This window comes from Mobula hypostoma, chromosome 1 (genome assembly GCF_963921235.1).
Source record: "Mobula hypostoma chromosome 1, sMobHyp1.1, whole genome shotgun sequence".
NCBI lineage: Eukaryota > Metazoa > Chordata > Chondrichthyes > Myliobatiformes > Myliobatidae > Mobula > Mobula hypostoma.
In genome coordinates, this window is record NC_086097.1 from 69,389,756 (window position 1) to 69,413,297 (window position 23,542).

The 23,542-nt window shown below is 41.3% G+C and overlaps 2 protein-coding genes across 3 annotated transcripts in view; both read left to right on the plus strand.

The window, feature by feature from the left end:
* Positions 1-12,709: 12,709 nt before the first annotated feature.
* Positions 12,710-15,729, plus strand: dtd2 (D-aminoacyl-tRNA deacylase 2). Its single transcript, XM_063068183.1, has 3 exons — positions 12,710-12,849; positions 13,052-13,121; positions 14,264-15,729. Exons 1-3 carry the CDS (start codon positions 12,736-12,738, stop codon positions 14,587-14,589), a joined length of 510 nt encoding a protein of 169 aa, XP_062924253.1. The 5' UTR covers positions 12,710-12,735; the 3' UTR covers positions 14,590-15,729.
* Positions 15,730-16,707: 978 nt separating this feature from the next.
* Positions 16,708-23,542, plus strand: part of heatr5a (HEAT repeat containing 5a) — a 140,949-nt gene continuing 134,114 nt past the window's right edge. Inside the window, exon 1 of one of the 2 annotated variants that reach the window (XM_063050362.1) lies at positions 16,708-17,027. The gene's annotated coding sequence lies outside the window, so the exon portion shown is untranslated. The remainder of the gene's footprint in view (positions 17,028-23,542) is intronic. The other variant, XM_063050382.1, reaches the window with a different exon arrangement.

Sequence of the window (23,542 nt, forward strand, 5' to 3'; positions counted from 1 at the left end):
TTAATATTCCTCAACCCCATTTTCCTGCTTTCTCTCTGGAATCTTTGACACCCTGACTAACTAAGAACTTATCAAGCTCTGCTTTAACTATACTCAATGAGTTGGCATTTATAGCCATCTGTGGCAATGAATTCCACAGATTCACCACCCCCTGGCAAAGAAATTCCTCCTCATTTCTGTTCTAAATGGACATCCTTCTATTCTGAAGCTGTGCCATCTGATCTTGGACTCCCCCAGCATAGGAAAACTCTTCTCCACATCCACTCTATCTCGGCCTTTAAATATTCAATAGGTTTCAATGAGAACTTCCCCTCATTTTTCTAAACTCCATTGAGTACAGGCCCAAAGCCACCAAATTGACCTCATACATGAACCCTTTCATTCCTGGAATCGTTCTTATGAACCTCTCCTGCAAAGCCAGCACATCTTTTCTTGGAGAAAAGGCCTAACGCTCCTCAAAATATTCCACATGCTACCTGATCAATACCTTATAAAGCTTCAGCATCATATCCTATTTTTTAATATTCTAGTCCTCTCAAAATGAATGCTAACATTGCATTTGCCTTAACTTACCACCAAGCCAACCTGCAAGTTAACTTTTAGGGAATTCTGCACGAGGGCCCCCAAGTCTCTTTGCATCTCTGATTTTTTTTCCCCATTTGGTTTACACCTTTATTCCTTTGACTGAAGCACGTGACCATACACTCCCTGACACTGTATTCTTTGCACATTCTCCTAATCTAAGTCCTGCAGACTCCCTGTTTTCTCAACATTATCAGCTCCTCCACCTATCTTCATCATCTGCAGACTTGGGCGTAAAGCCATCAATTCTGTCATCCAAATCATTGAGATAGAATGTGAAAAGGAGTGGTCCCAAATTCAGCCTTTGCGGAATTCTACTTGTCACCAGCAGCCAACTATAATAGGCCCCCTTTATTCCCACTCTTTGCCTCTTGCCAGTCAGCCAATCTTCTATCCATACTAGCATCTTTACTGTAATACCATGGGTTCTTATCCTGTTAAGCAGCCTTGTGTGTGGAACCTTGAAAATCCAATTAAACTACATCCATTGACTCTCCTTTGTCACTCCTGCCTGTTATTTCATCAAAGAGTTCCAACGGATTTGTCTGGCAAGATTTCCCCTAGAGAAAACCATGCTGACCGGCTTATTTTCTCATGTGCCTCCAAGTATCCTGAAACCTCATCTTTACTAATGGACTCAAATATCTTCCCAACCATTTAAGTTGGATTATCTGGCCTCCAATTTCCTTTCTTCTGCTTCCCTCCCTTCTTAATGTGTGGAGTGACATTTGCAATTTTCCAGTCCTCTGGAACCATTCCAGAATCTAGTGTGATTTGTGAAAGATCATTACTAATGCCTCGACAATCAATTTAGCTGCCATTTTCAGAACTCAGGGTACCTTTAGACCTTTCAGCTTCTCCTTAATAATAGCAACTACTCTCACTTCTGGCCCTGGCACTCTCAGATTTCTGGCATGCTGCTTCTGTGAAGAATGATGCAAAATACTTACTAAGTTTGTCTGCCATTTCTTTGTCCTCCAATACTACCACCACATCATTTTCCAACTGATGACTATCCACTCTTGCCTCTTTATACAGTATATCTGAGAAAACTTTAGGTATCTTTGATACTATCAGATAGCTTACCTTCATATTTCATTATTTCTTTCTTTATGACTATTCGTTGCCTTCTGTTGGTTTTTAAAAAGCTTCCCGTTCCTCCAACTTCCCACTAATTTTTGCTATATTATATGCCCTCACGTTTGCTTTTATGCTGTCTTTGACTTGCCTTGTCAGCCACGTTTGCCTCATCCTCTCTTTAGAATACTACTACATCTTTGAGATTCATTTGTCCTACGCCTTCAGAATTGCTCCCAGAAACTCCAGCCTTTCCTGTTCTGCTGCCATCCCCGCTGTTGTCCGCCTCCAATCAACTTTAGCCAGCTCCTCTATCATGCCTCTACAATTCCCTCTACTCCACTGTAATACTGTTACCTATGACTTTATCTTCTTCCTCTTAAATTGCAGGGTGAATTTGATCATGTTATGATCACCTCCTCCTAAGGTTTCCTTTACCTTGAGATCCCTAATCAAATCCAGTTCATCATACATAACCCAATCCAGAATAGCCTTTCCCCTAGTCGGCTCAACCATAAGCCATCTTGTAGGCATTCTACAAATTTCCTCTCATGTTCCAGCACCAATCTACCTGCATGTTGAAATCCCTATGACTATTGTAACATTGCCCCTTTTGCATGCCTTTTCTATCTCCTGCTGTAATTTGTATCAGAGGTCTGTATATAACTTTCATCAGGGGCTTTTTACCCTTGCAGTCTCTTAACTCTATCCACAAAGATTTTACATCTTCCCATTCTATGGCACCTCTTTCTAATGATTTGATTTCATTTTTGAGCAACAGAGTCACCTACCCCCTCCACCTGCCTGTACTTTTAATATATTATGTACACTTGGATGTTAAGCTCCCAACTATGATCTTCTTTCAGCCAGAACTCAGTGATGCCCACAATGCCATACCTGACAACCTTTAACTATCCTACAAGATCATCTACCTTATTCCATATACTGTGTGCATTCAAATATAACACATTTCAGTCCTGTACCCATCACCCTTTCTGATTTTTGCCACCATATTTCATTTCAACTCATCCCACTGATTGCAATTTTGCCCTGTTATCTCTACACACCGCATTGACTTGTATAGCAACTGCCCCATCTTCAACCTAGCAGTCCGGTTCCCAAACCCTCTCCAACAGTTATAGCAAACCTGCCTGCGAGAATGTTGGTCCCCTTGGGTTCAGGTGTAACCTGCCCTTCTTGTACCTGTCATATCTTCCGAATCGATCCCTGCCCCCCACCCCCGCACCAGTTTCTCAGCCACTCATTCATCTATACTATCATCCTGTTCCTGCCCTGACTAGCACATGGTACAGGTCCACAATTCCTTGTCCGAAATCCTTGGGGCCAGTTGCATTTCGGAATTTAGAATTTTTCTAATTTCTGAATCTCTCCCTATTGGTTCCAAAAAACAAACAAAAAACACGCATGCTCAAGTCCCTTATGCACCTGTATCAGTGCGGTGGACTTTAGGACCCAGCGGAACTCCAAACCTACGCACATCCTCCCATAGACTTTAAATCATCTCTAGAATACTTATAATACCTAATACTATGTAAATACTGTGTAAGTAGTTGTTATACTGTATTGTTTAGGGAATAATGACAAGAAAAAAAAACATACAATAAAACATAAAAATATACAGCTTCAAACGAACCGAATCAAACACATGGTAAATGATTTATTGGAATAAATGTAGAACGTCACTGTCACTATAAAACTTCAGTAACTTGTCTTTCTGTTTCTTTAAATCATATACAGTGGTAGTTCCGACACCATATTCTTCAGTAAGATGCCGCACAGACACACCAGGATCAAGCTTTTGCAATAACTCCACTTTCTGTGTTATTGGTAATGATAGATGCTTCCTTCTCTTTTTCTCATTGTTACCTATAGGGGTATCTGCAGCTCTTTTTGACATTTTTAAAGTGAAATTAAACACAAAGTCAACAGTGAACACAAAATATCAGTGAACAGCAAATGCACGTGCAACCAGTACAAGCACTGAGCCACAACTGACGTCTGGCAGCCTCTGCTTGTGCTGCCACGTCACACCTGAGTGACGTCAGCTGTTGGTGAAAAGAAAACTTCAGTTTTCGGAGCTTTTTGGATTTCAGAACTGGGAATAATCCAGAGATGACTAACTTGGAGGTCCTGCTCCTCAGTCTCTTCTCTGACTCCCTATACTCACTGTGTAGGACTTCTTTTCCCCATTTCTACCTATGTCATTAGTGCCAATGTGCACCACAACATCTGATTGCTCACCCTCCCTCTGGAGAATCTTCTGCAGGCATCTTCTGAGACATCCTGAACCCTAGCACCTGAGAGGCAACACATGATCCTAGCGTCTCTTTTGCAGCCACAGAATCTCCTGTCCGTCCCCCTAACTATTGAGTCTCCTATCACTATCGCCTTTCTGCTGAGCCTCAGAGCTGGGCACAGTGTCACTAGCCTGGCTGCTGCTACTGTGTCCTGATGGATCATCCCACCTTCTCCCCCCACCCCCCAAAGTATCCAAAGGGGTTTACATGTTGCTGAGGTGAATGGCCACAAGGGAGCCTTGCACTGACTGAATACTATCATTACTTGTGGTTACCCATCTGCTACCTGAAGGCTGCACTCTGTGAGCACTTCAGTAAAATCTCATCTGAGGTTTTCAGCCTCCTGCATGATACTGAGTATATCCAGATCTAGCTCCAATTCCTTGACTTTATCCGTCAGGAGCTGAAGTTGAATGCACATTCTGCAGATGCAGTCAGCAGGGAGACAGACAGTTGGATACCCTGCAATCCCATATCTCACAGGAGGAGCCTGTGCCTTAACTACCGTCCTGCCTATGCTGTTATACCTCTAACTTCTCAGGCTTAAGTTGTAGCTTGACACTGGCTCACTCACACAATGGCTGTTGTGCTTACACCTCACTTGTTCATATTGTCCCTATGAAGTGCTTAAGAGCTTGTTATGATCAAAGCTTGCCAAAAAGGTCTGAAAGGCCCTGAGCTCTTTTCAAAATTCACACTGCCTCACCAGCAAACAATTGCTTACGATGATTGAAGTGTACCAAAAGGTTCAGAAAGGGCCCCAACTCTTTTTAAACCGTGTACTGGAATTGGGAGGTGGCCTGATTCCAACATCCTACATTTACAAGATAGAAAGATTTGTAGAAAATTGGCACAAGTTTACAAAACCTGCTTATTTACCTGGCAAAGAGGGTTAGTCTTAGTCATTTATAAAACACAGGACATAATATGTCCAACTGAAGTGTTCCACTAAACAGCACTTGTTCCATCTTTCATTTATATTTGCTTTATGTTTTCTTCTTCTGGTTTTGTTCAATTGCTTCATTTAAATTATCCGACATCAATAGCTTCAAAAAAAAAATCTTGTGTGCCTAATAAAAAGCAAGTTGCCCACAGATGGCAGTATGATCAATAATTTATGCTGAGTTGGAGATGTAATGTGTATCGGTTTCTCTTTCACTGTAAATTTCATGGAAAATTCTGATCAATGTTGAACATAATGCTGACCAGAATGTAATGGAGAATATAATTCAACTGCAAGAAATGCAATGTAGATTAAATATAATGCAACATTTTACTCATAAAATTGACCCCTTGTGTGGGTTAATAACATACATCTATTCAAGTTGATTTTTATAAATTGTGCTTTGCCCTTTGCTACCTTTCTCTAATACATTTGTCATAATTACTAAAGCATTCAATTCCTATGTTTGCATTTCTAAGATTACCTCAGAACCAGTTCATTTCTGTGTTACTCAATGCCTTCAACACCAAACTTAGTTCATGCAACAGGATTTTCTCTGGGTAAGGATATTTTATGGAGGATTTTCATTTTCTGTATCCTCAATTGAGTGTGCACAATAATACAAAAATATTCTAAATCTTTGTTAATTGCCTGTTCATTCAATCAGAATATTGTGTGTGCCTTCAGGCTTCAGTACCTCCTTCCTGGCAGTAACAATGAGAAAAGGACATGTCCTGAGTAATGTGGGTCCTTAATAACAGATGGCTTCTTTCTGAGGCACCGCTCCTTGAAGATGTCTTAGATATGATAGAGACCTCTACCCACGATGGAGCTGATTGTTTACAACTTCCTGTAGCTTTCACCCCTGTGCGGTAGCCCCCCCCCCCACACACCATACCAGACAGTGATGAAGTCTGTCCGAATGCTCTCCATGGAACATCTGTATAAATTTTCAAGTGTTTTATGTGACTAACCAAATCTCAAGTTCCTAATGAAATACAGCCACTGTTCTAATCTGGTCCCAACCAGGCTAGATCCTCCAAGGTATATTCACTCAGGAACTTGACATTTTTCACATTCTCCACCTGATCCCTCTGAGGTTTGGTTTGTGTTCCCTCGTTTTACCTTTCCTGAAGTCCACAATCAGCAAGGTTATTGCTGTGGTACCACTTACTGGTATATCTTGCTCCTGTCACCTCATTTCCATTTGAGATTCTATCAACAATGACAGTACCATCATCAAATTTATAGATGGCATTTGAACTATGCCTGGTCACATAGTCATGGGTATAGAGAGAGTACAGCAGTGGGCACACATTTCTGAGATATGCCCAGGGTTGACAGGAGTGATATTATTACCAGTCTGCACAGATTGTGGTCTTCTGATTAGGAAGTCAAGGATCCAGTTGCAGAGGAAGGTACAGAGGCCCAGGTTCCGTAGCTTTTCAATCAGGGCAGTAGGAATTATGGTGTTAAATGCTGAGCAGTCAACGAACAGCATTCTGACATGGGTGTTTGTATTGTCCTGGTGATCTACGGCCGTGTGAAGAGCCATTGAGATTGCATCTGCCGTAGACGTATTGTGGCGATAGGCAAATTGTAGTGGGTCCAGGTCCATGCTGAGGCAGGAGTTGATTCTAGCGATGAACAACTCCCCAAAGCATTTCATCACTGTTGATGTGAGTGCTACTGGACAATAGTTGTTAAGGCAGCTCACACTACTACACTGCTCTTCTTGGGCACGACTATAATTGTTGCCCCTTTGAGGCAGGTGGGAACTTTCAACTGCAGCACTGACAGTGAAAATTATTTTGTCAGGTATTTTAATGGAAAGCATTGCTTCTATGATTTAAAAAAAAAATCCTTACATTCAACTGCATTAGTTTTCTCTCTTCATAATTACCTCCTTTCCAAATGTGCTCCATCTGCCCATCATCTCCCTCCTTAGTTGGTTCTACATATTGCCCACCGGCCCCTGCTTCACCCCTCCCTCTCAGCCCTTTATATTGGTTATTTCCCCTTACGCTCCTTTTGAATGATCTCATACTGAAACATCAGCCATCCCTCTGCCTCTACACATGCTGCTCGATCTGCTGTATTTCTTTCGCTTTTTTTTTGCAAAATACATTTTAAAATTTGGCACCTTACCAATACATCCAAATTTACAAATTCAGGAATGTAGCAGTTCTTATCTCAACAAATGAGAATGGAATGATATGTCTGGAAGGGGTGCAGATTAAAGCTTTTCACTGTATTGGCACATGTGCCAATAGCAAACTAATTACCATTGTGACACAAGTACTAAGTGGTAAAGCAATTAGCTGTTCTTGTTTGGACTGGAGAATGTAAGATCATGAGAAACGTAAGCCTTTAGTCCCTCGTGAATTTAGTAAGATTTTTTAAATCTTTTACTTCAGTACTAAATGCAATAATCTCCCCATATCCCTTGATTCACTAAGTATTTCTGTCCAGAATATACTGACTGAATAGGCTAATTGGTCATTGTAAATTGTCCCGTGATCAGGTGATGGTTAAGCGAGGTCACTGGGGCAGCATGGCTCAAAGGGCTGGAAGAGTCCATTCCACCCTGTTATTGCTGAATAAATAAAAAATAAATAACTGATCCTTCACATCCCCTTGAGCAGAGAATTCCACTGTCTACTTCTACCTGATGAAGGAATGAAAGAAGTTGAAAATTGCTGGTTCTGTAGCTGAAGGCATTGTTAATTTCCTTCCTTTTATGAAATTTAATTGATGAAGCCTCTTAAGCAAGCATCACGGGCCAAATTAAAAATACTACCAATGCTGTCAGTGCCAGTTAATGAACCAAAATCACCGCCGTCTCTGAGGTCAACATCCCCAATATCGATGAGCTGGTTGCACAAAGTTTGTAGTTTTGGGCAGACCACATTTTTTACTTACATTTAGCAGCAGGCTCCTGGAACAGATATTCTATTCCTAATTCTGTCAGTGGGAAGAGACTACCAAGTTAGCCAGAGTCCCAGGTCTGCCAATCTCTACGATTGCTCTGGAGTAGTCAAAGGTCCAAATATTTGCGTGTCTGCTTCGGAATCCAAGACCACTGGAGGTTGAAGAGCACAGACTATCTTGGGGTTAGATGATTGTGTATGTACTTGGATGGGAGGGAGGAACAGGGGCTTATTTTGCTGCTTGTTATGTTCCGTTTTGTTGTGCTTTGTGTTGTTCTGCTGAGCATCGTGGCATTCTGTGTTAGCACTGGAATGCTGGCAACACTTGTGGGATGCCCCCAGCACACCTTTGAGTGTGTTGGTTATTCATGCAAATAACACATTTCAATGCAAATAAACTTCAATCTTGAATAAACGTGAATCTTGAAGTAGATGAAGAAAAAGACACTGGGCTGCACTTAAAGTTTCCATGAAGACATGCTTCATCCCCAATGACTGACGCAGTCTCTGACGCAGGGCCCTTCAAAGTGAAAAGGGAACATTTGGGATGGTATTCAGAACCTCTGCCTGTGTAAATGACGGAATAACCAGCCGACTATCAAACTACTCCATTGGCCATAACAAGTCCATTTTGGCCTCATTTATCATTGTAGAACCAAGAACACCAGAGAAAAGGATGTTATCTTAACTCCCAAGTGATTTAACAAGAAGAAAACAAGAAAAAAACACTTTTTAAAATGATCTAACCTAACTGCTATATTCTTCAGGTCAAAATTGGTCTGAAGGCTACTGAGACCATTCTTTACAGGTGATTCTTGCTCAGAGTGAAAATTGTCTCTTCAAGAAGTAAAATGCTTCTGTAGTCTATTCAGGCACAAACCAGTGCTGATGACAACACTTCTGAGAGGAGAGCATCAGCCATTCCCAAATTAATACTAAAAGGTTCTAAACTGGTTCAACTTCATTTTAGGAGAAGGTTACATGAAACAGATAAATATTTGAAACAAATAATGGGATGGAGGGTAAAGAGAGAAACATTAAGTGATACCTCACAGAAAATCATTTGAGCCACTGGTACTGTGCTGACTCACTACTTAACATAATCTTCCTTTATTTTACAAGTATTTATCTGTTTGAAAGCTAATATACAGTCTGTTTCCATATTTTTTCCATATATTATGGCAAGGTATTCCATAACCATAAAATTTTACACACTACATAATCTGAATGCTGTAATTAATCACAAGGCACTACTCTCAATTGTCTCACAACCTTGTTTATTTTTTTCCTTTGAACGTAATTGCATGAATTGACTTCGTAGAATTTAATGCCAAATAATTTCCGCAGGTGGTGACCCACCAAACCATTTGTATCTATTTTAAAGTTTTAAAAAAAACTTCATAATGCTGATTTTCCAATGGAAGGAATACTTCAGTCTGATTTTAATTCATCAAGGCCCCACTTTTAATTTTAAAAAAAGATTATTCCCACAGTTCTTCAATACAGTAGAAATACTGTACCTTAACTTGATCAATTCTTGATTCTTCAACTTCAATCACAAACTTAAATACAAAATTAATGATTAATTTATTCTCTTAAATTATGTTCTGTTAAATATACATTGACTTTTTCCATACTGTATATTTGCTAAGTTGCCATAACTTTTTATAGCCAGGATTTTGTATAATTATCACCCAATTTCTTTCCCTTTTAGATCATAAGGCATAGGAGCAGAATTAGACCGTTTGATCATGGCTGATTTATTATCCCACTCAACCCCTTTCTCGTGCATTCTACCCATAACCTTTGACACCCTTACTAATCAAGAAGGTATCAACCTACACTTTAAATATACTCAATAACCTGGCCTCTATAATTGTCTGTAGCAATGAATTCCACAGGGAAAAAAAAATTCCTCCTTATCTCTTTCTAAAGAGATGAATTTGCTCTCCATTTAGAAAAAAGTCTACAACTTCATTCCTTGTACCAAAGTGCATTACCACACATTTCCCTACCTTATACTGTATTCCATCAGCCACTTCTTTACCCATTCTCATAATCTGTCCAAGTATTTCTGCTTCCTCAGCACTGCCTGCCCACCATTATTATTGTATCATTTGCAAACTTGGCCACAAAGCCAACAATTCTGTCATCCAGGTTCATTATATATAAGGTTAAAAAAGAGCTCTCATACTTTCAGCTCTTTTCAACAGGCTGCAATGAGCACAGGGCCAATAAAAAGAAGGGAGGTGTAAGTGGAGTAGCCACTGTGAGTGAACAATGTCAGAGTGTCCAGGCTTAGGCAAGAACAAGCTTGGGCAAGTACAAGTGGAGGTTCTAAATAACTAAGTTTCTAGTATATTTTTTCTGTGCTGGTTAGCTAGCGTGCTGAGTATGTGAACTGTTCCTTGTGTGAGATGTGGGAACTCTGGGAGATCTCCAATCCTCCTGATAACTATATCTGCATGAAGTGCATTGAGTTGCAACTCTTGAAGAGACCATGTTAAGGAACTGGAGCTGCAGATGGATGTTCTTTGCCTTATACAGGAAAATGAGGAGTTGATAGATAGGAGCTGCAGGGGCAAATATCAAGGTGACTGACAAGGGAGGAGAAGTGAATAGGCAGTCAGTCCAGAGTATCCCTGTGGCTGTTCCACTCATTAAGTATACCACATTGGATACTGTGGGGAGGGCCTACCAGGGGGAAGCCACAGCAACCAGGTTTCTCTGGTTCGGGGGTTGGGGGAGAAGAGGAGTGCAGTACAGTACTGATAGGGGATTGCATAATTAGAGGAGCAGAAAGCTGATTCTGTGGACATAAAGGAGACACCTGGATGGTATGTGCCTCCCAGGTGCTACGTCAGGGTTGCCTCGGATCGGATACACAGCATTTTAAAGGCAGAGGGTGAAAAATGGAGGTCCTCATAGGGAATGAGGCTGAAACGCAAAACCTCCAGGGTCGTAATCTCTGAGGGTAAGAACAGGATAATTTGGCAAATGAAGGCATGGCTGAGGAATTGGTGCAGGGAGTAGGGTTTCCAGTTTCTGGATCATTGGGATCTCTTCTGAGGAAATTATAACCCGTACAAAAAGGATGGGTTACACCTGAACCCAAGGGGTACCATTATCCTTGCGGGCAGGTTTGCTACAGTTATGGGGGAGGATTTAAACTAATTTGGCAGGGGGTGGCAAACAGAGTGATAGGGCTGAGGATGGGGTAGTTGGTAGACAAGTAGATGCAGTGTGTAGTGAGACCAAGGAAGGACGGGCAGATGAATGAGCAAAATTGCAGTCAGTAAATCACCGTACATCATGCTCTATGAATGCTTCACTGCAGCAAGCCCTGGAAGGCTTGTGAAGATAGAGGGTAAAATGAATGCAGCAGAATACAGGAAAATCCTGGAGGAGAACCTGATGCAGTCTGCAAGAAAACTGTGACTTGGGAGAAGATTTGGTTGCCAGCAAGACAATGATGACAAGCATAAAGACAAAGCCAGACAGGAGTAGTTTTAAAACAACAAAGTTAATGTCCTGGAGTGACCAGGTCAGGGTCCAGACCTCAATCCAATTGAGAATTTGTGGCTGGACTTGAAAAGGGCTGTTCACTCACAATCCCCGTGTAATCTGATAGAGCTTGAGCAGTTTTATAAGGAAGAATGGGGGAAAATTGCATCGTCCAGATGTGCAAAACTGATAGAGACCTATCCACACAAACCGAAGGTTGTAATTGCCATCAAAGGTGCATCTACTAAATACTGACTTGAAAGGGATGAATACTTATTCAATTATTTTGTGTTTTATATTTGTAATTAATTTACATCACTTTGTACAGATATGTTTTCACTTTGACATGAAAGAGTCTATTTACTGTAGGTCAGTGTCAAAAAAAGCCTAATTAAATCCACTGTGGTTCAATGTTGTAAAACAATAAAATATGAAAACTTCCAAGTGGAGTGAATACACGTTATAGGCACTGTGTACAGAATAATGCAGGAAAAAGGCCAGCGACAGCACAAAAGATCCTGCCCACTCTCTTTTTGGACCGTTTGCCCTACTCCCATCAGGGAGGAGGGTGTGTAGCATTCACACCAGTCCACCAGACTTTCTCCAAGGCTATTTAACACCTCCACCCACTAACCCACCCCACCGAACCCCAAAACCTCTACTTTATCATTTCCTGTCAAGAGTCACCTTATGTTCACAAAACAACCTTCAAATTGTCTTGATGTTTATATTTATTGTGTTTACAATTAGTGTGTTCTTTATCTTATTATTTTTGTGCTGCATTTGATCCGGAGTAACAATTATTATATCGTTCTGTTTTACACGTGTGTACTGTTAATTACATTAAACAATCTTTAATTCTGAACAATGTAGTTACTTTAAATGCTAAACTTCCAGGCTAGATTGTAAAATTGCGCACTTGTTTTCCAACAAAGTAGGGAAACTGAGAAATGACTGACTTAATATAATATCTTATGTGGAAGTGCATTATTAAAGACAATGTCACCGGACACTGCCTCCACCCAGAAAAAAAACTATCGTGGATATGTAAATGTGAGTTTTTGCCTAATAATCCCAACCGATTTTTCCCATCGTAGGTCAATTGACATGCCCGTTAGCTTCCAAAAAGAGTTTGTAAAACTCTGATAATGAACCAATGATCTTTGAAGAAACCCGTAACTGTCATTTTTCACCAACCATGTGGATAGCCTGACCTATTAGATTCCCGATTTTTCCCGGGAGATTGCTTAATTTTGCTTGCTGTGTAAATATGTCGATGTAAGAAAACCTCCCACGGTACTTGGCACGTAATTTAATTTCTCCTGTAAAAAATCCAACATCTCGTCATAGCTTGTTTCTGATCGCTAGCTTCCGGCGGAAGATGTATCCGGTTCTTTCGAGTGCCATGGCGGCTCGTGTGGTGCTGCAGCAGTGTCTCTCGGCTCGGCTGCTGGTGAAACCGGCAGCAAACGATGCAGCCGCCGAATACGTTCAGGTCCTGAGCGGCGGTCCTGGTGATTGCCTTTCCGTTCGGCAAGCAGTTCAGAGTTTCTAATAGAGTGGGGAAGGGTGGGAACTGAGGCACTGTTTCAAATTAGTCTCCCTCCTCTCTATTTCGGATGTTGTCACATGCGATGAATATAATTTGCGAAGAAGAATGTTTATTATGTTCTTATAGTTATTTCTGTATTTTATAGATACAAAGAGGGACATTGATCTACATTTGCTTTTTTAAAGGTGCTAGCTTAGAGCTGATTCCCAGAATGAGTAAGTATACGTTTACATAGTTGCAGTTGTTATTACTTCGTGAAGTCATAGAAACTTGAATACGACCATTTATCACAATTTCAAACATCTGTAGGAAAGCACCCCAAGGTTAAGTTAAAAGGGAGGGTCAGGAAGGAAGAGATTTCTAAAGCAAAAGTGAAAATAGAGAACAAGGTCTCGCGGGGATTCAAAATGAAGTTGCATAGTTTGTATAGGTAGTTGCAGACATTACTGTTATGATTGGGTGCAAGGCATGGGAGATAACTAGTCTTTGGGAAACGTGAAAGTTAATCCATATTTCTCTAGCTTGCAAGGAAATTAAATTGTAAAAAAAATACAAAGTGATTAAATACGAATCAGATCGCTTAATTCATTTTAATGTATGGATGACTTGAATTTTTTTTATCTTTCAGTTTGGAGCACTTTTGTGTTATCTATTATTATTCCTCTGATGCGATATACCTGATTATGGAGGGGGTGAGGAGAATTAATTTAGTTTGAGTGATATCAATATCAATCTCAAAATACCAATTTCAAAAGTGTAGCTACTTTTAAATTAGAAGTGACGTCAGCCCATGTACCCCGCTATCTACCAGGTCATTGTAACCAAACAACTAACCACCACATCCCATAGGCAAGTGTAAATATTTAAGTCACTGCATGCTACATGAATGCAGTATACTTCAAGTCAAATGATTGGAGGTGTAAATTCTATAAATTGTTATTTATTGTTGGGACAGGGCTTCAATGACAAAAAGTAAACTTTTTTTTCCCAAACCAATTTCACTGGAACAAAAAACAGTAGGATTAAACTCTTCTCGGGGGTTCCAGCCAGGTACAGGTGTCAATTATAACCCATGTTTCGATGACAAACTCTGCCATCTTTATGAAGATGACAGTTTGTTATTGAAACATCAATTATAATTGATACCTGTACCTGCCTGGAAGCCCAATAAGAGGTTATTCACCATGTATGCCAGGAAAGCACTGGATCCTTTTTTTAAAAACAGTATACATTAATTAGGTTTTGATTTTGTTCTTGTGGTTTTCATAACCTCTATTACTGTTATGAAGTTTATTTGGAATATGAAACATGACCGAATGTTCTTAGATTTGATGTCCAATTTTTTTTCCTGTTGCAGTTAAAACACTGTTGAATGTGAAACTCTGTGAGGATAATGAAGGCAACCATTTGTCCGTGTTGGATCTACCTGCAAATGTTCTTATCATACCCCAGGCTACTTTGGGTGGTAAAGTGAAGGGACGGGCCATGCAATATCATGACAATATTGGAAAAGAGGAAGGCAAAGAGCTTTATGCACACTTTGTAGCTCTCTGTGAAAAAGAGTTGGCCTCGAACAGTAAATGTGCTGACTCTGGAGTTGTAGTCAAGCATGGAACATATGGAAACAGACAAGTATTGCAAGTGGACACCAATGGCCCATATACACACTTGATTGAATTTTAAATAAACTCAGTACCAACTAAACATCACTATTTAAAATGCTCTTTTTAATGTTCCAATTTTATCTCAACAGCACATTTTCTTTTCGAGAGTAGCTACACAGTGATACTTGATTACCATTAGAAATGTGGACTGGTAAACAGGATGTTATTAAAGACAGTCTTGGTTGATGTTTAGACTTGTTATGTTGAATTTTGCTTTGGCAATTTGTGAAAGATGATTGAAATGCTAACTGGAAGATCCAATTGCACTCCCACATGACGAGTTTCCTTTTATGACGGGTATGGGAAAGATGATAAGTATATTATTTTCTACACAATTTCACGTAAATAAAATAAAGTATTTGTTTCTTCATTGTATCAAAGAGGCTCCTGGAAGCATATTTTGCTCTGTTTTTCTGGAAACTCCTATTTATGATTATCCGCCCTGGCACTTAATCTGTTTGGAACAACCATTTTACTGGTTTAAATATAATCCCGTTCTTCTCAGATCTGTGAATATGCAACTTACATGTAAGCCAAAATGTTTACTAGATCGGAAAACTTGAACATTCAATTGCAATTAAAATTGTATTATGATGTAGAAAATAATCAGCAAGTCAAGGTGACAGCGTGTGATTAACTAAAAAGGAAAAAAAATCCATTTATGGAAGCTGTGTAAATACGATACCCTTCATAGTATCCCCAACTTTACAGCATGGTATCAACTGAAGACTTTTTCATACTCATTTAGCTTTAGGTTGAGGCGTCTTTGCCTTAGATTCATCTGGGGTATTTGTTGGAAATTGAAGTACATGGTTTGGCATCTTTTCTGCCCCACAGTTCAAGAATCCACCATTCAGGTGAGATTTTAAACCCCAGCTAAAGTTTTATGAATAGAGCAGATACCATGTTTCTCCCTGTGACCATATGGGTTTCCTCTGGGTGTTCGGGCTTTCTCCCACATTCTGAAGATGTGCAGATTACAGTTAGTAACTTGTGGGAATGCTACAGTGGCGCTGCAAGAATGGCGACACTTGCTGCCTGCCCCCAGCTCATTCTCGAACTGTGTTGGTCATTTGATGAAAAGCAATGCATTTCTCTGTATGTTTTGATGTGCATGTGACAAGTAAAGCGAACCATTAAAGATGTGTCTTGAAAGAAAGGCGGTGATTCCTTTCATTTTCCCACAAGAGCAATCTTTCAAGAAGCTCGTAATTTCTGTTTTCTTTTTGATGACATCTGTGCCAATATTTCTTGTTCTGCTACCATAGCTGTCCCAAAGCCTATGTGTTCTGAGAAAAATGGCAATTAAATTTTTACCCATATCTTTCTTTGTTACTGTCTAAGACCTGACTGTCTAAGACCTAGTGCTGACTTCGGGTCCTTGATGGCTATGAGCATTTCTTCAAAGCCTGCGTCATTTTGTGTTCAAATATGCTCGACTTCAAGCAACATCAAACATTCCAGTCGGCTGTTCTTCACATGTGACACTTGCTAGCTTAGCTACACAAAGACTGTCTTGCACAGAAGTACAGCTCTAATTTGCTTTGTGTTTTTACAGAAATTGCTGGATATACCCAGCTTCTGTAGAGAGAAATGGTTAAAATTTCGGACTGATGACTTAACTGTTCAGTTGACTTTCTAATTTGAAATCAATTAGATGCATTCAGTTGATGCTATGGTTGGTAAAAGTTTGTGTGAAATGAAAAATTGTAAACGAATAATGAAAAAGGTGTATAGAATTGATATCTACAGTATGTGATTCAGTTCTGATGTCAATATAATGAAAAATGAGGACTGTATTTAATACAAGCAACACACATCAAAGGTGCTGGTGAATGCAGCACGCCAGGCAGCATCTCTAGGAAGAGGTACAGTCGACGTTTCAGGCCGAGACCCTTGGTCAGGACTAACTGAAGGAAGAGTGAGTAAGAGATTTGAAAGGGGGAGGGGGAGATCCAAAATGATAGGAGAAGACAAGGGAGGGGGAGGAACCTAGAGGATGGGCAAGGGATATATTCAGAGGGAGAAAAAGGAGAGTGAGAGAAAGAATGTGTGTATAAAAATAAATAACAGATAGGGTACGAGGGGGAGGTGGGGCATTTGCGGAAGTTAGAGAAGTCGATGTTCATGCCATCAGGTTGGAGGCTACCCAGACGGAATATAAGGTGTTGTTCCTTCAACCTGAGTGTGGCTTCATCTTTACAGTAGAGGAGGCCGTGGATAGACATGTCAGAATGGGAATGGGATGTGGAATTAAAATGTGTGGCCACTGGGAGATCCTGCTTTCTCTGGCGGACAGAGCGTAGGCATTCAGCAAAGCCGTCTCCCAGTCTGCGTCGGGTCTCGCCAATATATAAAAGGCCGCATCGGGAGCACCGGACGCACTATATCGCCCCAGCCGACTCGCAGGTGAAGTGTCGCCTCTCCTGGAAGGACTGTTTGGGGCCCTGAATGGTGGTAAGGGAGGAAGTGTAAGGGCATGTGTAGTACTTGTTCCGCTTACACGGATAAGTACCAGGAGGGAGATCAGTGGGGAGGGATGGGGGGGACGAATGGACAAGGGAGTTGTGTAGGGACCGATCCCTGCGGAATGCAGAGAGAGGGGGGGAGGGAAAGATGTGCTTAGTGGTGGGATCCCGTTGGAGGTGGCGGAAGTTACAGAGAATAATTATGTTGGACCCGGAGGCTGGTGGGGTGGTAGGTGAGGACCAGGGGAACCCTATTCCTAGTGGGGTGGCGGGAGGATGGAGTGAGAGTAGATGTACGTGAAATGAGGGAGTTGCGTTTAAGAGCAGAGTTGATAGTGGAGGAAGGGAAGCCCCTTTCTTTGAAAAAGGAGGACATCTCCCTCGTCCTAGAATGAAAAGCCTCATCCTGAGAGCAGATGCGGCGGAGACGGAGGAATTGCGAGAAGGGGATGGCGTTTTTGCAAGAGACAGGGTGAGAAGAGGAATAGTCCAGATAGCTGTGAGAGTCAGTAGGCTTATAGTAGACATCAGTGGATAAGCTGTCTCCAGAGACAGAGACAGAAAGATCTAGAAAGGGGAGGGAGGTGTCGGAAATGGACCAGGTAAACTTGACGGCAGGGTGAAAGTTGGAGGCAAAGTTAATAAAGTCAACGAGCTCTGCATGCGTGCAGGAAGCAGCGCCAATGCAGTCGTTGATGTAGCGAAGGAAAAGTGGGGGACTGATACCAGAATAGGTACGGAACATAGATTGTTCCACAAAGCCAACAAAAAGGCAGGCATAGCTAGGACCCATACGGGTGCCGATAGCTACACCTTTAGTTTGCAGGAAGTGGGAGGAGCTAAAGGAGAAATTATTAAGAGTAAGGACTAATTTCGCTGGACGGAGCAGAGTGGTGGTAGAGGGGAACTGATTAGGTCTGGAATCCAAAAAGAAGCGGAGAGCTTTGAGACCTTCCTGATGGGGGATGGAAGTATATAGGGACTGGACATCTATGGTGAAAATAAAGCGGTGGGGGCCAGGGAACTTAAAATCATCGAAAAGTTTAAGAGCGTGAGAAGTGTCACGAACATAGGTAGGAAGGGATTGAACAAGGGGGGATAAAACGTGTCGAGGTATGCAGAAACGAGTTCGGTGGGGCAGGAGCAAGCTGAGACAATAGGTCGGTCAGGACAGGCAGGTTTGTGGATCTTGGGTAGGCGGTAGAAACGGGAAGTGCGAGGTGTGGGAACTATAAGGTTGGTAGCAGTGGATGGGAGATCCCCTGAGCGGATAAAGTCGGTGATGGTGTGGGAATCTTGGGTTCACCAGCAACTTTGATGTGTGTTGCTTGAATTTCCAGCATCTGCAGAATTCCTGTTGTGTGACTGTATTTAATAGTTGGGGTTTTGGGAGCAGTACTTAAAGCCCCTATTTGAAATAAAGTAACATATGAGATTTTTTTTGTGTACAATTAGTCCTTTAAGCAGTCCAAGTGATTTTTATGCTGACAGAGATCATCGGATTGATATGTTCTGTCTATACTTAAGTGATACACAAAGGAATCTGAAATAACCTAGAATCATAGAGCACTATGGCACAGAAACAGATGGTTCATTACAGCCAGTGCATCCCAAACTTATTCTGCCTAGTTCCATTGACCTGCGCCTGGACCATAGCCCTCCTTAACCCTCCCTCCCATCCATGTACTTACACAAATTTTTCTTGGATGTTGAAATTGAACTTGCATCCACCACTTCTGGTGGCTACTCGTGCCATGCATGCATCATCATCTGAATGAAGAAGTTTCCTTTAATATTTCACCTTTCACTCTTAAGGTATGGCCTCCAGTTTTAGTCTCACCCACCCTCAGTGGAAAAAGCCTGCTTGCATTAACCCCATCTATACCCCTCAGAATTTTCTGTACCACTATAAAGTCTCTCATTCCCTTATACTCCAGGGAATAAAATCTTAACCTGTTCAACTTTTCCTGTAACTCATGGACTGGCAACATCCTTGAGAAGTTATCTTTACTTTTTTAATCTTATTGATATCTTTCCAGTAGGTAGGTGACCAGAACCACACATACTTCAGATCTGGCCTCACAAATGTCTTCAACTTAAACATAACATTCAAACTCCTGTACACAATATATTATGAAGGCCAATGTGCCAGAAGTTTTCTTTTCAATCCTTTCTACCTATGACACTACTTTCATCAAATTATAGATCTGTATTCTGAAACGCCTCTGTTCTAACACATTCCTCAGTGCCCTGTCATTCATTTTGCAAGCCCTGCCCTGGTTTGTTCTACTGTGGTTTGTCTTCCCAAAGTGCAATATCTCACACTTATCTGCATCAAATTCCATCTGCCACCTTACCAGCTGTTTCAGATACCGCTGCAAGCTTTGTTAGCCTTTCTTGCTGTTGATTATGCCCCTGATCTTGGTGTTATCTGCAAATTTGCTGATCCAGTTTAGCACATTATCATCCAAATCATTGATGTAGGTGATAGCCAACAACAGGCCGAGCACTGATTGCTGTGGCACACCACTAGTCACAGGTGTTAAGTCAGAAAGGCAACCATGTGCAAGCAGTCTCTGGCTTCTCCCAAAAAGCCAATGTTGAATCCAATTTTCTATGCTGAATGCCAAGCGACTGCAGCCTCTTGACCAGCCTCCTATGTGGTACTTTGTCAAAAGCCTTGCTAAAGTTTACTGCCTTTCCTTCATCAACTTTCCTGATAACCTCCCCAAAAAAATCTAAGATTGGTTAGACATAACCTACCACACACAAAACCATGTTGACTATCCTTATTAATAAGGACCTGCTATCCAAACACTTATATATTCAGTCCCTTAGAATACGTACAATAATATACCCACTACTGACATCAGGCCCACCAGCCATGAACTCTGCTATTTTGCCTCAGTTCTGTAGATTCTGTGTCCATCTCCTGAGTAAATACAGATGCAAAAAGTCCATTTAAGATCTCCATTTGTTTTGTGTCTGTACATAGATGACCATGCCGTTCTCAAGTGGACCAATTTTGTCCCTTGCTATGCTTTTGCTCTTAATATATCTGCAGGAGCTGTTGGGATTCTCCTTCACCTTCTCTGTCATCTGAGTCACTATTCTCTGCAGCATTTTCGTAAGTCTCATTCAATGATTATAGCTCTTTCTCTTGATTTCCACTTTTCATCCTATTCTGGAATTTCTGTGAATACAGATCTACACACTTATCAACTGTGAGTGTGTTGGATATTTAATCATGCTTCTGCTAGGCAAGGACAGATTCTGCAGGTGCTTGTCAATATTTATCCCTCAAATCACCTTTGCGACAGTTATCATGTTACTGGTTACGGGATCTTGCAGTGCACACAAATTAGCTGTCATAGTTACTGGAGACTCTATTTTGTAGATGCAATATAGTTGTAACATAGCTCATAAGACCCATGTCTTTGTAATACATTCTATAAATACAACTCTTTAACTGGATTAATCTCTGTGCCACGGGCTAATACAAGTAGGAATGGGGTGATGGCACAGATGAATGAGGGACTGGTGAGATGGAGCAGGGGACAGGGTTTCAGGTTCTTAGATCATTGGAACCTGTACAAGCGGGACGGGTTGCACCTGAACTGGAGGGGAACCAATATCCTGGGTGGGAGGTTTGCTGATCCTATCAGGAGAGTTTAAACTAGTTTTGCAGGAGGCTGAGAACTGGAGCCACAGGTCAGTAAGGGAAGGATCAAACCAGAAGGTAGGTAAGTATTGAAAGGCAAAATAGAAATAACAGGAATGTTGGGTCGGATGGTTTGAAGTCTATATTTTAATACCAGGAGTATTATGGATAAGGGTGATGGAACTATGATGATGTAGCCATCACTGAAACCTGGTTGAGAGAGAGGCAGGAAGTCATAGAAAAGATGGCGGGGGTAGCAGTTGCACTACTAACCAGGAACAGTATCACAGCTGCACTCCAGGGACAGAAAACAGAAGGGTCAGACACTGAGTCCATTTGGGTAGAACTTGGGAATAGGAAGGGTGCAATCACACAGATGTGATTGTACTATAGACCCCCAAATAGCCACCGGGACATTGTGGAACAGATATGTAAGCAGATAAGGAAATATGTAAAAATAATAGGGTTGTTGTCATGGGGAATTTCAACTTCCCTAATATAAACTGGGACCACCTTAGTGCAAGAGGTTTAGATGGGGCTGAATTTGTTGAGTGTATCCAGGAAGGTTTCTTAAATCAATATGTGGACGGTCCAATGAGAGGAGGGGCTGTACTGGACCTGGTGTTGGGTAATGAGCCTTTCAGTGGGTGAACAGATAGGGAACAGTAATTACAACTTCTTATCTTTCGGGTTAGCTATAGATGTGGATAGGTATGGTCCTTGTGGGAGAGTCTTAGAGTAGGACAAATTATGAAGGCATTTGGCAGAAACTACTAAGTGTTAATTAGGAACACATTTTCTCTTGTAAGTCTACATCATACGTGTGGAGAGTGTTTAAAGATCAATTGCACAGAGTACAGGAAAGGTATGTCCTTGTTAGAAGGAAGGATGGGGACGGAATGATAAAGAACCTTGGATGTCCAGACAGGAGATGAATTTAGTCAAGAAGAAAAAGGAAAGATATCTAAAGCTTTGGAAGTCAGGATCAAATGAAGCACATGAGGAGGCCAGAAAAGAATTAAAGAGAGAATTGGGAAACCCAAGAGGGGCCATGAAAAGTTCTTAGGATTAAGGTGAATCGCAAGGCATTCTACTGTATACATTCATCATGAGCAGGAACATAACTAGGGAGAGGGTGGGACCACTCAAGGATAAAGGAGGGAACATTTGCTTGGATATGGAGAATGTCAGTGAGGCATTTAAAGAGTACTTTGCTTCATTATTTACGATGGAAAAGCATATGGAGGACCAGGAGATCAGTGCTGAGTGTATAAATATGTTAGGGCATTTAGAGGTCAAGGAGGAAGAAGTGTTGTGCCTCTGAATGAGTATTAAGGTGGATAAGTCCCCAGGGCCTGATGGGATTTGCCCCAGGATATTGAAGGAAGCAAGAGATTACTGGGCCCTTGACCAGTTTCCACATGTCCTTAGAGATAAGATTTAAGCATTTTTAGTTAACCTAGTTAGAGAGAGCCAGCATGGCTTTGTGTGGGGCAGGTCCTGTCTTACCAACTTTTTTGACAAGGTGATAGATTGATGAGGGGAGGGCGGTGGATGTTGTCTACATGGATTTTAGTAAGGTGTTTGATAAAGTCCCTCATGGGAGGCTAATCCAGAAGATAAGATGTATGTGGTCCACAGCAAATTAGCTGTTTGGATTCAAAACTGACTTGCACAAAGAAGTCAAAGGGTAGTGGCTGAAACAACATTTGAGCTGGAGGTCTGTAATTTGTGGTGTACCACAGGGATCTGCTGGAACCTCTGCTGTTTGTAATGTATATAAATGACCTAGATGAAATTGTAGATGGGTAGGTTAGTAAGTTTGCAGATGATCCGAAGATTGGTGGAGTTGCGGCTGGTGTAGAAGACTGGCGAAGAATACAGCGCAATATAGGTAAGTTGCAGATATAGGCAGAGAAATGGCAGATGGAGTTTAACTCAGATAAATGTGAAATGTAGGGAAAATGCAAAGAGACAGTACACTGTTAAGGGCAAGATCCTTAACAGTCTTGTTGAACAGAGAGATCTTGCGATCCAAGTTCATAGCTCCTTGAACGTGGCTACACAGGTCAATAAGGTGGTTAAGAAGGCTTATGGAATACTTGCTTTTATTAGTTGAGGCATTGAGTTCAAAAGTCAAGAGATTATGTTGCAACTTTATATAACTCTCGTTAGCCCACATCTGGAGTATTGCATACAGTTCTGGTCGCCCCTTTAGGAAGGATATTGAGGCTCTGGAGAGGGTGCAGAAGAGGTTTACCAGGATACTGCCTGGTTTAGAGGGCATGTGCTATCATGAGAGGCTGGGTAAACTTGGGTTGTTTTTTCTGGAACACTGGAGGCTGAGGACAGATCTGATAGAACTTTATAAGATTATGCAAGGATTCGATAGAGTGGACAGATAGTATCTGTTTTCAAGGATTAAAATATCTAATACCAGAGGGCATGCTTTGAAGGTGAGAGGGTGTAGGCTCAAGGGAGATGTGAGGGGTAATAGATGCCTGGAATATGCCGCCTAGTATGGTGGTGAAGGCAAATACTTTAGAGGCTTTTAAGAGACATTAGGATGGGCACATGGGGGAAGATGGAAGGATATGGACATGGTGTATAGGAGGGATTCATGTTTGGACATTTTTGACTTGCATTTTAGCTGGTTCAGTACAACATTGTGGGCTGAACAGCCTGTTCCTGTGCTGTACTGTTCTATCAAAATGGATTTGAAAAGAGTTTTTCCTGCTGTTTGGTTGCTTACAATGGTCTTGGTATTCTCACTTAGAAGGGAATAAATCAACAGACTGTAGGTTCTAGCTTGTAACTGTTGTCTGGTGACATGAGGGAATGTA

Excerpts from the sequence above, each read along its gene's own strand:
- dtd2 (XM_063068183.1), top strand. The coding sequence starts at position 12,736 with ATGTATCCGGTTCTTTCGAGTGCCATGGCGGCTCGTGTGGTGCTGCAG. Across the intron at positions 12,850-13,051 it reads CAGCCGCCGAATACGTTCAG|ATACAAAGAGGGACATTGAT; the intron begins GTCCTGAGCGGC and ends TGTATTTTATAG. Across the intron at positions 13,122-14,263 it reads AGAGCTGATTCCCAGAATGA|TTAAAACACTGTTGAATGTG; the intron begins GTAAGTATACGT and ends TTCCTGTTGCAG.